Consider the following 12713-nt stretch of genomic DNA (forward strand, 5'->3'; position numbering starts at 1 on the left):
TGACATTGGTTCATAACTTGAGGAAGATGATCAACAATGACTGGGTCAGAACTGCATGGAGTTATCCTCTTTGTCTAATACACATTACAAAATTACATCTCATTTACACCACCACCCCTATATATGTCTCTCTCTCCTCAGTGTGGAGGGGCGGTCATCGCCACTCTGTCTCAGACAGGGTCTCTCTACGCTCCAAGCTCTGCCTACCTGCCCCAGGAGCTGCTGGGAGAGGTCAGGGGTCATGATTACATCCCGATTTTAATGTTGTATGTCCAGTCCAAAAACAACCTCCAGCCCTGGGTGTCTATTGATCTGGGCTAAGGGAAGGGACTGATCTAGATGTTTTGGAAAATACTCTTCTGACGTGTTTACATACATCATGTTTCATGTTATTGTATGACCAGTCAAATAGAAACATAAGTTCACCTATAAACACTTCTATCCTCTTCTGTGTTCCCCATACAGGAGGGCTTTGACAGTATGGACCCGTTTGTCCCAGTACCAGTCTCCAACTACAGTGAGAAGGAGTTTGAGAGCTGTTACCTCTACTACCTGGACCGCCACTGGCTACAACACCCACATAGTAAGAGCTATTCACTTTCACCCCTGGCACAGTTTGTGTTGGTTTAGATTGACATTTTGAACTGAGCTCCGTCTCTCTCTCTCTCAGGTCAGACAGAGGAAGGGAAGAAAGAACTGATCTTCCTCAGCAACAGAAACCCTTCTGTATTGGAGAGACTGTGTGCCTTCCTGTAACATCACACATGGGCCCACATCCTCCCACTCACACACACCCATAATCATGGACAAGTCATAGAGATGGATAGAGGACTCATCTTTATCTGTGCCGTTATAGCATCTGTGACAGCATGGGCAGCGCCATTGAGGCTACAACCCATAGGAATCCCCACCCAGTTGACTACTTTAAAATGGCAGAAGCATGGTTGAAGCCCTCAATGGTGCTGCCCGTGCTAAAACGCTTTTTTGCCATTAGCGGCCTCTATCATTCTCTATGGGACAAACACCAATACAGACTCACGCATAACTGCAACGTTATAATCCATGTATATGTGTGTATCCCTCCATAAATTATTCTGCTGTGATGCATGATAGTGTATGTCTCTTTCATAATAAAAATGTACATGAAAAACAGTCAGATCTCATGTTCTCTTTTATGTGAGTCAAAGCTATAATCTCCATGATTAAAAGTTAGTGATGTTTGTCTTTTGAACACAGAGAATCCGCAGTCACAATGCACAGAATTACAACACAAACCACTACTTTAAAAGTAAATGTCTTCTTTATTTGAGCAAATCAAAGGCCAAGAGAGGCTTTTGAATGCAGATTTTAGTGGTAGACATAGACAGGTATTGCGATGCGAAGGTGTTACTCTCCCTCATTACCAGTGTCATCACGAGAGCACCAGACCACATTTCCGGGAATGTAAAGCACCAGGGCGCCTTCGTCAGTGAAGGTGAGGTGACCGCTTTGTGCATTGTTGGGGTGGCATGTGGGATGGCGTAGATCAAGGTTTCCCAAATTCAGTCCTGGGGCCCCCCTGGGTGAACCGAGTTTTGGAAACCCTGGCGTAGATGACCAGATTGCCATCCTGTTGGAGGATGACCTCCTGAGCATCTGTGTTCAGAGATTCCCAGAGAACCCGATCCCAACCGTAGAGCACAAAGTTGCCATCGGTCTGCAAATAGAAAATTAATTAGCGTAAAAGGATGCCTCTGTTCTGTAGTGCTGTGTGCATTCCCTTGATCCGCTGTCTGTGTCCACTTTAAATTATTACTTTATTGTTTTATTAAAAGGGATATCATAATTAGAGGGCAATAACAAGTTAGTGTGATAACATGTCCCCCCCCAAAAAATGTTAATATTAGCATTGTGTACGCCAAAACCAACTGGTGTCCGTCAGCAAAATATACAGTGCCTATAGAAAGTCTACACCTCCTTGAACTTTATTCAGATTTTGCTGCCTTAACATTTAATCCAAAAAGGGATTACATTAGATTTTTTCTTACAGTTCTACACAACCTAATCCACATTTTAAAAGTGAAAGAAAGTTAGAATGTTTTGCTAAATCAATTAAATATCATAATTGGATAGGTCTCAACCCCCCTCAGGGTAATACTTTGTGTAAGCACCCTTGGCAGCCATTACAGCTGTGAATAATTTTCATTAAGATCCTACCAACTCTTACATACATCGATTTTGTCAAAATTGCTCAGTAAATTTGGTTGGGGATTATTGATGGGAAGCTAAATATAAACCTTGTCACCTCTTGGCAAGCCATTCTGGTGTGTCTTTGGCAATAAAATGTGTACAATTGACTAGCTGAAAAATAAAACTCTATCCCAGGGTCAGGTTTTCAGAAGACTAACTTTTTACCTGGGCTTTGCTCCTTTCATATTTATTTTGATCCTGACAAACTCCCCAATCCCTGCCGATGACAAGCATACCCATAACATGATGCTGCCACCACAATACTTGAAAATAGAGAGGGTTTCACTCTGTTGTGTTGTATTGGATTTGAACCAACCCTGTAGTTTATAATTTAGGCCAAAAAAAGTATTTTATTTGCCATGCTGTATTGCAGTATTACTTAACAGCCTTTTAACACAGGCTTTCTTTTCACTTTGTCACATAGGCCAGTAATATGTAGTGAATGCAACGTTGTTGATCCCTTTGTATTTTCAAGTATTGTGGTGGCAGCATCATGTTATGGGTATGCTCGTCATCAGCAGGGAGTGGGGAGTTTGTTAGGATCAAAAGAAATAGGAAAGGAGAAAAACCCAGGTAAAAAGTTAGAGGAAAACCCACCTCAGTCTTTTATTTTTCTGCAGTGTTCCTGAGTGGTCAAGTCTCAGTCCTGACTTAAATCTGCTTAAAAGGTCAGAAACAAGGTTTACATATTGCTGTCCATCAATGATCCACACCAAATTTAATGAGTCTGAGCAATTTTGACAGAAACAATGGATATATTTTGCTAAGAGTTGTGTGAAGTTGGTAGAATCTTATTGAAAATGATTCACAGCTGTAATGGCTGCCAAAGATGCTTCCACCAAGTATTAACTCAGGGGGGTGTAAAACCTATCAAATTATGATATTTCATTTAGTTTTTTCTTAAATCTGATTTTTTCAAATAACTTTCTTTTACTTTGAAAATGTAGGTTGTGCAGATCTGTAGGGAAAATAATCTAATTTAATCCCTTTTTCGATTTAATTTTAAGCCTGCAAAATGTGAAAACAGTTCAAGGGGGTGTAGACTTTCTATAGGCATTGTACTTTCAAAATAAGTTGCAGACCAAATATCTAAGGTTTATAGAAGTGAAAATTAGGTGTTTCACTAACTGTATTGAACCTGAATGATAGCTTTGTATTTTCCATTGTTGGAGAGGAGAAAGTCCCCTTTCAGCAGAATCCTGTCTGTGCTGTGTAGTTAAAACTCAGCATTTTAAAGAGAGGATTGTATTGTTTATTTGCTGCAGCGTATGATGGCAAAGTCTGTCTAGATAGTAAACACCCACACAAACATGGATGAAGAAAACACATTTAGAGACAAAAAAAGGAAAAGGAGAGAAAGAAAATGTACGTAAACTAGCCCCTTTTATAATGAGAATGGATCATCTACAAAACCTGCCAACTTTCAATTTTTACATGAATAAATTTAGTTCAAATGAGGTTAACCTCTTAAGGATCGGACCCTTTTCCCCCCAATTTTCGCCTATAATGATATACCCAAATCTAACTGCCTGTAGCTCAGGACCTGAAGCAAGGATATGCATATTCTCGATACTATTTAAAAGGAAACACTTTGAAGTTAGTGGAAATGTGAAATGAATGTAGGAGAATCTGGTAAAAGATAATACAAACAAAAAAACATGTGTTTTCTATGTATTTTTTGTTCCATCTTTGAAATGCAAGAGAAAGGCCACAATATAATATAGCAGTTTAGGCACAGATGACAAGCAGTTGGCATACCAAGAGGTGATGTAGCCAGACAAGATGCTCTCAATGGTGCAGCTGTATAACATTTTGAGGATCTGAGGGCCCATGCTGAATCTTTTCAGCCTCCTGAGGGGGAAGAGGTGTTGTCGTGCCCTCTTCATGACTGTTGGTGTGTGTGCAACATGATAATTCCTTAGTGATGTGGACACAGAGGAACTTAAAGGTCTCGAGCCCCTGTGTTGAGGGTCAGTGTGGCGGATGTGTTGTTGCCTACCCTCACCACCTGGGGGTGGCCCGGTCCTTAGCTTAGTGATGAGCTTGGAGGGCACTATGGTGTTGAACGCTGAGTTGTAGACAACGATCAGCATTCTCACGTAGGTGTCCCTTTTGTCCAGATGGTAAAGGGCAGTGTGGAGTGAAATATAAAGCTTGCCTAATCTGTGGATCTGTTGGGGTGGTATGTGTATTGAAGTGGCTCCAGGCCTTTCAAATAATTTCATGGCTACAGATGTGAGTGCTATGGGGTGATAGCCATTTAGACAGGTTACCTTGGCGTTCTTGGGCGCAGGGACTATGGTGGTCTGCTTAAAACATGTAGGTATTACAGACTGGGTCAGGGAGAGGTTAAAAATGTCAGTGAAGACACTTGCCAGCTGTTCAGCGCATGCTCTGAGTACACTTCCTGGTAATCCGTCTGGCCATGCGGCCTTATGAACGTTAACCTGTGTAAAGGTCTTACTCACATCGGCTACGGAGAGCATGATCACACAGTCGTCCGGAACAGCTGGTGCTCTCATGCATGGTTCAGTGTTGCTAGCCTCAAAGAGAGTATAGAAGGTATTTAGATGATCTGGTTGGCTCACGTTACTGGACCGCTCGTGGCTAGGTTTCCCTTTGTAATCTGTGATAGTTTGAAAGCCCTGCCACATTCGACGGTGTAGTAGGATTCGATCTTGGTCCTGTATTGACGCTTTTCCTGTTTGATGGTTCGTCGGAGGGCGTAGAGGGATTTCTTATAAGTGTCCGGATTAGTGTCCCGCTCCTTGAAAGCGGCAGCTCTAGCCTTTAATGTGGATGTTGCCTGTATTCCATGGCTTCTGGTTGGGATATTGTTACGGATACAGGTATCCTGTATGTGTTTTTGTGTTTTTCCTCTCCTTCTGCCCTAATCACAGGTGTCCTTTGTGTTCCTGATTGGTGGTCGTTGGTGTGTCCCACCTGTCCGACATCCGTTTGTCTGCTGATTGCTGAGGTGGACCAATCAGTGGACATTCCTCTGCCTTGCACCACCTGTTTCTGGTTTTTCACTCACATCACACATCCTATTGTTTTAAAAGCCAGTCAGTTGTGTTTGCTGACAGACTCTTTTCGTTTGTGAGTATGGATACTGTGGTGTCCTGTTTTTTGTGTACTCAATCATTTGCTGGTTACTCTGTATGGTAACTATGTTGTGTGTTCCTGAGAAAAGGGGGATTTAGCAAGTTGCCCTTGGGCATACATTACCCGTAGAAAGAACATTGTCTAAAAACACTAGTTAGACCTGAGCGGACCACCCACTGTAATTGTTCTTGAGGCAGACAAGATCAGTTTAGGGGTTTTTGACATTATTGTGTTTGACATTTTGTGTTTGACGGTAGTTTATGGTTGTCGGTGTATTTTTGTTCTCACTGTTTCCGTGTCACGATTCTAATTTGCATGAGTTATGTTACGGGTCTCTTTTCCATCCACCCTAGACTTTTAAAGCCACGGGGTTCGTAACAGATATGCATGTACTGTCACTGTGGGGACAATGTCATTCCTGTTTTCTAGTTTTCCAGGTTTTGACCATTCTGCCTGCCCTGACCTTGAGCCTGCCTACCGTTCTGTACCTTGTCACACGATTCTGGATTATTGACCTCTGCCTGCCCTGACCCTGAGACTGCCTGCCGTTCTGTACCTTTTGGACTCTGATCTGGATTACTGACCTCTGCCTGCCCTTGATCTGTTTGCCTGCCCCCTGTTTTCGTAATAAACTTGTGTTACTTCGACACTGTCTGGGTCTTCTCCTGAAACGTGATACCTACCTTGGACTTGATTGATGAATTCAGGTCACTAATTAGTAAGGAACTCCCCCTCACCTGGTTGTCTAGGTCTTAATCGAAAGGAAAAAACAAAAGCCAGTAGGCACTAGGCCCTCCATGGAATGAGTTTGACACCCCTGGTCTAGATTGTAAACACCCACACAAAAAGGGATAGGACAGTTTAACCAAAGACGGTACACTATGACGATAGGCTGAAACTGCTTCTCTAATAGAAATCCCCTATCACGCTTGTAGGCGATGTCATGGCGACATTGGCTAGCTAACCTCATGCCCAGGTCTAACGGTTGTCTCACGCCGAACTGCGTCTGTGCAGGCCTCAAATCAAAGGCACTCCATCGATATAAAGCTGTTTTTGACAAACTAAAACGTGTCAGTTTGTCACTTTCACGTGGTTGGAGTAATAACATGTTCAACTAATTTCCTGCCAGTGACTTATCAGCACCTCACAGCCCTGAGCTGCACACTCCACTCTCCATCTCCCATGACATCTCTGTCTCTGCCCATCAACAACGACTCAATCAAATCTTTCTGGACTTGTGGGATGGTGTGTGTGCACAAAGTGAGTTGTGACATTTGAATATTGTTCTTCATAGTTAGTTGTTACTATTGTTATATGCTGCCTTTGTGTATAGCTGTATTTTAATATGTGCAGTTAGCATATATATTTTCATACAGTCCTTCCCTTGTTAATAGACTTGTTGCTCTACTTGTGCTATCAGTTATAGTATTGTGTACAGTAGATTAATTACCTCTGTTTCAGAACTACTACCATTCCACTACCTTTCCCACTTTTCATCCCCATGTTAATCTTCCTTAGTGTGTTTTAAATAAAGTTCCTGTGTGTTGACTCTTGGGCTGCTTTATTCCCCACGAACCGGGGACGGTGTCAGTGAATCACAAACCAGTAAAATACGTAGATGCAGGTCGCTCTCTTTCACAACTACTTATGACAATCTAGGTTGAGCCTTTCGATTTTGAGAAAATGAGCAACTAAGGAATCATTTTTCACTTCTGTCATTGACTTCTCAAACCCCATACCCCAGCCTGGCCTGCTTCACAAGCGTTCCCCGAAAGTTTCACGATGTTGCGCCTCTGGGTTTAGAAACTCTGTGGTTTAACAATGCCCATGAGGCATCCATAAGTTAAAGCCTGTACAGCCGATAGTGGGCGCTATTTACGGGTGTATGACCGGCTGGGCACACTACTTACAGAAGATAAGTGGAATATGTCAAAAGACAGGTAAATACCTACCACCAATTCTTAGTGTGAATTTTCAGCAGACTAGACTGTGTTGCGTATTACTGCCTTTAGCAGGTTGGAGTGCGGATTGCACATTTTCGTCACAAAAAAAAGGGGGAATGGGAAATGTTTTATTTGCACCACCATCTAACCCTACACCTACAGTGAGGGAAAAAAGTATTTGATCCCCTGCTGATTTTGTACGTTTGCCCACTGACAAAGACATGATCAGTCTATAATTTTAATGGTAGGTTTATTTGAACAGTGAGAGACAGAATAACAACAAAAAAATCCAGAAAAACACATGTCAAAAATGTTATAAATTGATTTGCATTTTAATGAGGGAAATAAGTATTTGACCCCTCTGCAAAACATGACTTAGTACTTGGTGGCAAAACCCTTGTTGGCAATCACAGAGGTCAGACGTTTCTTGTAGTTGGCTACCAGGTTTGCACACATCTCAGGAGGGATTTTGCTCCACTCTTCTCCAAGTCATTAAGGTTTTGGGGCTGACGTTTGGCAACTCGAACCTTCAGCTCCCTCTACAGATTTCTATGGGATTAAGCTCTGGAGACTGGCTAGGCCACTCCAGGACCTTAATGTGCTTCTTCTTGAGCCACTCCTTTTTTGCATTGGCAGTGTGTTTTTGGGTCATTGTCATGCTGGAATACCCATCCATGACCCATTTTCAATGCCCTGGCTGAGGGAAGGAGGTTCTCACCCAAGATTTGACGGTACATGGCCCCGTCCATCGTCCCTTTGATGCAGTGAAGTTGTCCTGTCCCCTTAGCAGAAAAACACCCCCAAAGCATAATGTTTTCATGTCTGACAGTGGGGATGGTGTTCTTGGGGTCATAGGCAGCATTCCTCCTCCTCCAAACATGGCGAGTGTGCACTCAGGAGAAGAATCTCTGATCTTAACTGCACCATTCTTACGCTTTAGCGTCATCGCACCTTCACTTCTCAACACTAGGCTCTTTACCTTATAGTGGCCACTATCGGCTGTACAGGCTATACACTGCTCAAAAAAATAAAGGGAACACTAAAATAACACATCCTAGATCTGAATGAATGAAATAATCTTATTAAATACTTTTTTCTTTACATAGTTGAATGTGCTGACAACAACATCACACAAAAATTATCAATGGAAATCAAATGTATCAACCCATGGAGATCTGGATTTGGAGTCACCCTCAAAATTAAAGTGGAAAACCACACTACAGGCTGATCCAACTTTGATGTAATGTCCTTAAAACAAGTCAAAATGAGGCTCAGTAGTGTGTGTGGCCTCCACGTGCCTGTATGACCTCCCTACAATGCCTGGGCATGCTCCTGATGAGGTGGCGGATGGTCTCCTGAGGGATCTCCTCCCAGACCTGGACTAAAGCATCCGCCAACTCCTGGACATTCTGTGGGGCAACGTGGCGTTGGTGGATGGAGCGAGACATGATGTCCCAGATGTGCTCAATTGGATTCAGGTCTGGGGAACGGGCGGGCCAGTCCATAGCATCAATGCCTTCCTCTTGCAGGAACTGCTGACACACTCCAGCCACATGAGGTCTAGCATTGTCTTTCATTAGGAGGAAGCCAGGACCAACCGCACCAGCATATGGTCTCACAAGGGGTCTGAGGATCTCATCTCGGTACCTAATGGCAGTCAGGCTACCTCTGGTGAGCACATGGAGGGCTGTGCGGCCCCCCAAAGAAATGCCACCCCACACCATGACTGACCCACCGGCAAACCGGTCATGCTGGAGGATGTTGCAGGCAGCAGAACGTTCTCCACGGCGTCTCCAGACTCTGTCACGTCTGTCACATGTGCTCAGTGTGAACCTGCTTTCATCTGTGAAGAGCACAGGGCGCCAGTGGCGAATTTGCCAATCTTGGTGTTCTCTGCCAAATGCCAAATGTCCTGCACGGTGTTGGGCTGTAAGCACAACCCCCACCTGTGGACGTCGGGCCCTCATACCACCCTCATGGAGTCTGTTTCTGACCGTTTGAGCAGACACATGCACATTTGTGGCCTGCTGGAGGTCATTTTGCAGGGCTCTGGCAGTGTTCCTCCTGCTCCTCCTTGCACAAAGTTGGAGGTAGTAGTCCTGCTGCTGGGTTGTTGCCCTCCTACGGCCTCCTCCACGTCTCCTGATGTACTGGCCTGTCTCCTGCTAGCGCCTCCATGCTCTGGACACTACGCTGACAGACACAGCAAACCTTCTTGCCACTCTTGACAGTTTGATTTCACAGAAGTGTGATTGACTTGGAGTTACATTGTGTTGTTTAAGTGTTTAGAAAATGTTGTTGCCAGAGTTGCCGAGTTGTGACGTTTCACCACTGACCTTTTTAACTTTTCAACCAAAAGATGACAATAAATACGATTTTGGCAATTAGGACCTTATCAATATGGATGATGTAGCTAGTTTGACCTTTAAGCAAGCTAGTTAACTTTATCATTATCAACGTTAGCTAGTTTATCAAGCTAGCTAAAATCTTATTGGTTGAAGATTGTTCCGACTTCAAAAGCAATTGAACACAATCATGTCGGACTTATAGCTTCCCAGTTTCACATTTCCCATGAGTATGTGAAGCCAGCAATATTCTTCAATAATCAATAGGTATATAGAATTAATTTAAGTCAAATGTATGTAGCATCTGCATATTCCCCTTTTAACTATTGCCATTCCCTGTAGGCCTACAAAAATGAAAAAACTAACAAACAAGTTAAGTAAGAGTTATATCAAGTTCTTATAAAGTAGGTACTTACAAATATTTAGGAGCAGTAGCTTGAAAAGGTGTTGCAGGTAGCAGTTGTGAGGTGATGAAGCAGCTCTGGCCTTATATCACTGCTCAGGTGAAGGGGGTGGAGTAATAAGGAGGAGGACATGGGTGGCGTGAAGCATTGACAATGTATCTGGATAAGCTGTGGGAAGAGATTTGTACCACTGTACATAAAATGTGACCAAGTGTGACTGAAATGTACATGAGAGCCACAATGACTAAACATACTTCAGAAGCACCATCAATACCACTGGGGCAGGTGTTGAACATTAGTGTGAGCTATACACTATGGTGCAATGCATCAGATTATTGTTCATTCAATGTGTTAATGTGTTTGTACCTGTCCCTATTCATATAAACCATAAAATACAACATTCACCACTATAAAGCAGTTAATTTCTGCCACGGTTTGAAGAAAGATAGTTGGCAAAATCCCATGTCAAGAGAATCCTCTAGTAGCCTATCAGTTTTTCTATGTGATGAAAAAAAATATGTTATGGAACTAGCGTGAGCTAATTGATGCAATGCTTCAGATTGTTTATGTTTCTCAATAATCGCCAACATTTCCTTGTTGTTCCAGAACATCAGGTAGTAGTCATTACCATGGAATAACAGAAGACGAGTAGGCGGCCAGTACGTTGCAATACACATTAGTGAACTCTTAACAGAACAGTGTTTCTGGAGAATGTACAGTGGGGAAAAAAAGTATTTAGTCAGCCACCAATTGTGCAAGTTCTCCCACTTAAAAAGATGAGAGAGGCCTGTAATTTTTATCATAGGTACACGGCAACTATGACAGACAAAATGAGGAAAAAAAATCCAGAAAATCACATTGTAGGATTTTTTATGAATTTATTTGCAAATTATGGTGGAAAATAAGTATTTGGTCAATAACAAAAGTTTCTCAATACTTTGTTATATACCCTTTGTTGGCAATGACACAGGTCAAACGTTTTCTGTAAGTCTTCACAAGGTTTTCACACACTGTTGCTGGTATTTTGGCCCATTCCTCCATGCAGATCTCCTCTAGAGCAGTGATATTTTGGGGCTGTCGCTGGGCAACACGGACTTTCAACTCCCTCCAAAGATTTTCTATGGGGTTGAGATCTGGAGACTGGCTAGGCCACTCCAGGACCTTGAAATGCTTCTTACGAAGCCACTCCTTCGTTGCCCGGGCGGTGTGTTTGGGATCATTGTCATGCTGAAAGACCCAGCCACGTTTCATTTTCAATGCCCTTGCTGATGGAAGGAGGTTTTCACTCAAAATATCACGATACATGGCCCCATTCATTCTTTCCTTTACACGGATCAGTCGTCCTGGTCCCTTTGCAGAAAAACAGCCCCAAAGCATGATGTTTCCACCCCCACGCTTCACAGTAGGTATGGTGTTCTTTGGATGCAACTCAGCATTCTTTGTCCTCCAAACACGACGAGTTGAGTTTTTACCAAAAAGTTATATTTTGGTTTCATCTGACCATATGACATTCTCCCAATCCTCTTCTGGATCATCCAAATGCACTCTAGCAAACTTCAGACGGGCCTGGACATGTACTGGCTTAAGCAGGGGGACACGTCTGGCACTGCAGGATTTGAGTCCCTGGTGGCGTAGTGTGTTACTGATGGTAGGCTTTGTTACTTTGGTCCCAGCTCTCTGCAGGTCATTCTCTAGGTCCCCCCGTGTGGTTCTGGGATTTTTGCTCACCGCTCTTGTGATCATTTTGACCCCACGGGGTGAGATCTTGCGTGGAGCCCCAGATCGAGGGAGATTATCAGTGGTCTTGTATGTCTTCCATTTCCTAATAATTGCTCCCACAGTTGATTTCTTCAAACCAAGCTGCTTACCTATTGCAGATTCAGTCTTCCCAGCCTGGTGCAGGTCTACAATTTTGTTTCTGGTGTCCTTTGACAGCTCTTTGGTCTTGGCCATAGTGGAGTTTGGAGTGTGACTGTTTGAGGTTGTGGACAGGTGTCTTTTATACTGATAACAAGTTCAAACAGGTGCCATTAATACAGGTAACGAGTGGAGGACAGAGGAGCCTCTTAAAGAAGAAGTTACAGGTCTGTGAGAGCCAGAAATCTTGCTTGTTTGTAGGTGACCAAATACTTATTTTCCACCATAATTTGCAAATAAATTCATTAAAAATCCTACAATGTGATTTTCTGGAGAAAAAAATTCTCAATTTGTCTGTCATAGTTGACGTGTACCTATGATGAAAATTACAGGCCTCTCTCATCTTTTTAAGTGGGAGAACATGCACAATTGGTGGCTGACTAAATAATTTTTTCCCCCACTGTATGTGTTATTCCCCACCCATCTTTAAGCGTCAATCCGCAGTTGAAACAATAACCAAGCATCTTTCCCACCCGTTTTGGTAAAAAGCTGAGGGATGGGGTTGGAGAAATGTAACCACTCTTACATTTACATTTTGTGTCATTTAGTAGACGCTCTTATCCAGAACGACTTACAAATTGGTGCATTCACCTTATGATAGCCAGTGGGACAACCACTTTACAATTTATTTTTTTATATTTTTCTAATTTTTTAAATCTTAATTTTTAGAGTATATTTATAAAATGTGGGGGGGGGGTCCCTGCTCCTCTGAGTGAACATGCCTTAGGCATGCTGCAAGGAGGCATGAGGACTGCAGATGTGACCCTAAG

At 43.0% G+C, this 12713-nt stretch overlaps 1 protein-coding gene across 1 annotated transcript in view; it reads left to right on the top strand.

The window, feature by feature from the left end:
* dap3 (death associated protein 3) overlaps window positions 1–1152 on the top strand; it is a 7835-nt gene extending 6683 nt beyond the window's left edge. Inside the window, exons 9-12 of the mRNA XM_084158321.1 lie at window positions 1–44; window positions 142–231; window positions 466–583; window positions 671–1152. The exon at window positions 1–44 is cut by the window's left edge and continues 16 nt beyond it. Of these exons, the coding sequence (XP_084014447.1) occupies window positions 1–44; window positions 142–231; window positions 466–583; window positions 671–756 (338 nt within the window). The 3' untranslated portion in view covers window positions 757–1152. The remainder of the gene's footprint in view (window positions 45–141; window positions 232–465; window positions 584–670) is intronic.
* The last annotated feature ends 11561 nt before the right edge of the window (window positions 1153–12713 follow it).

Source organism: Coregonus lavaretus (assembly GCF_964263955.1).
Source record: "Coregonus lavaretus genome assembly, chromosome: 3".
NCBI classification, from domain to species: Eukaryota; Metazoa; Chordata; class Actinopteri; order Salmoniformes; family Salmonidae; genus Coregonus; species Coregonus lavaretus.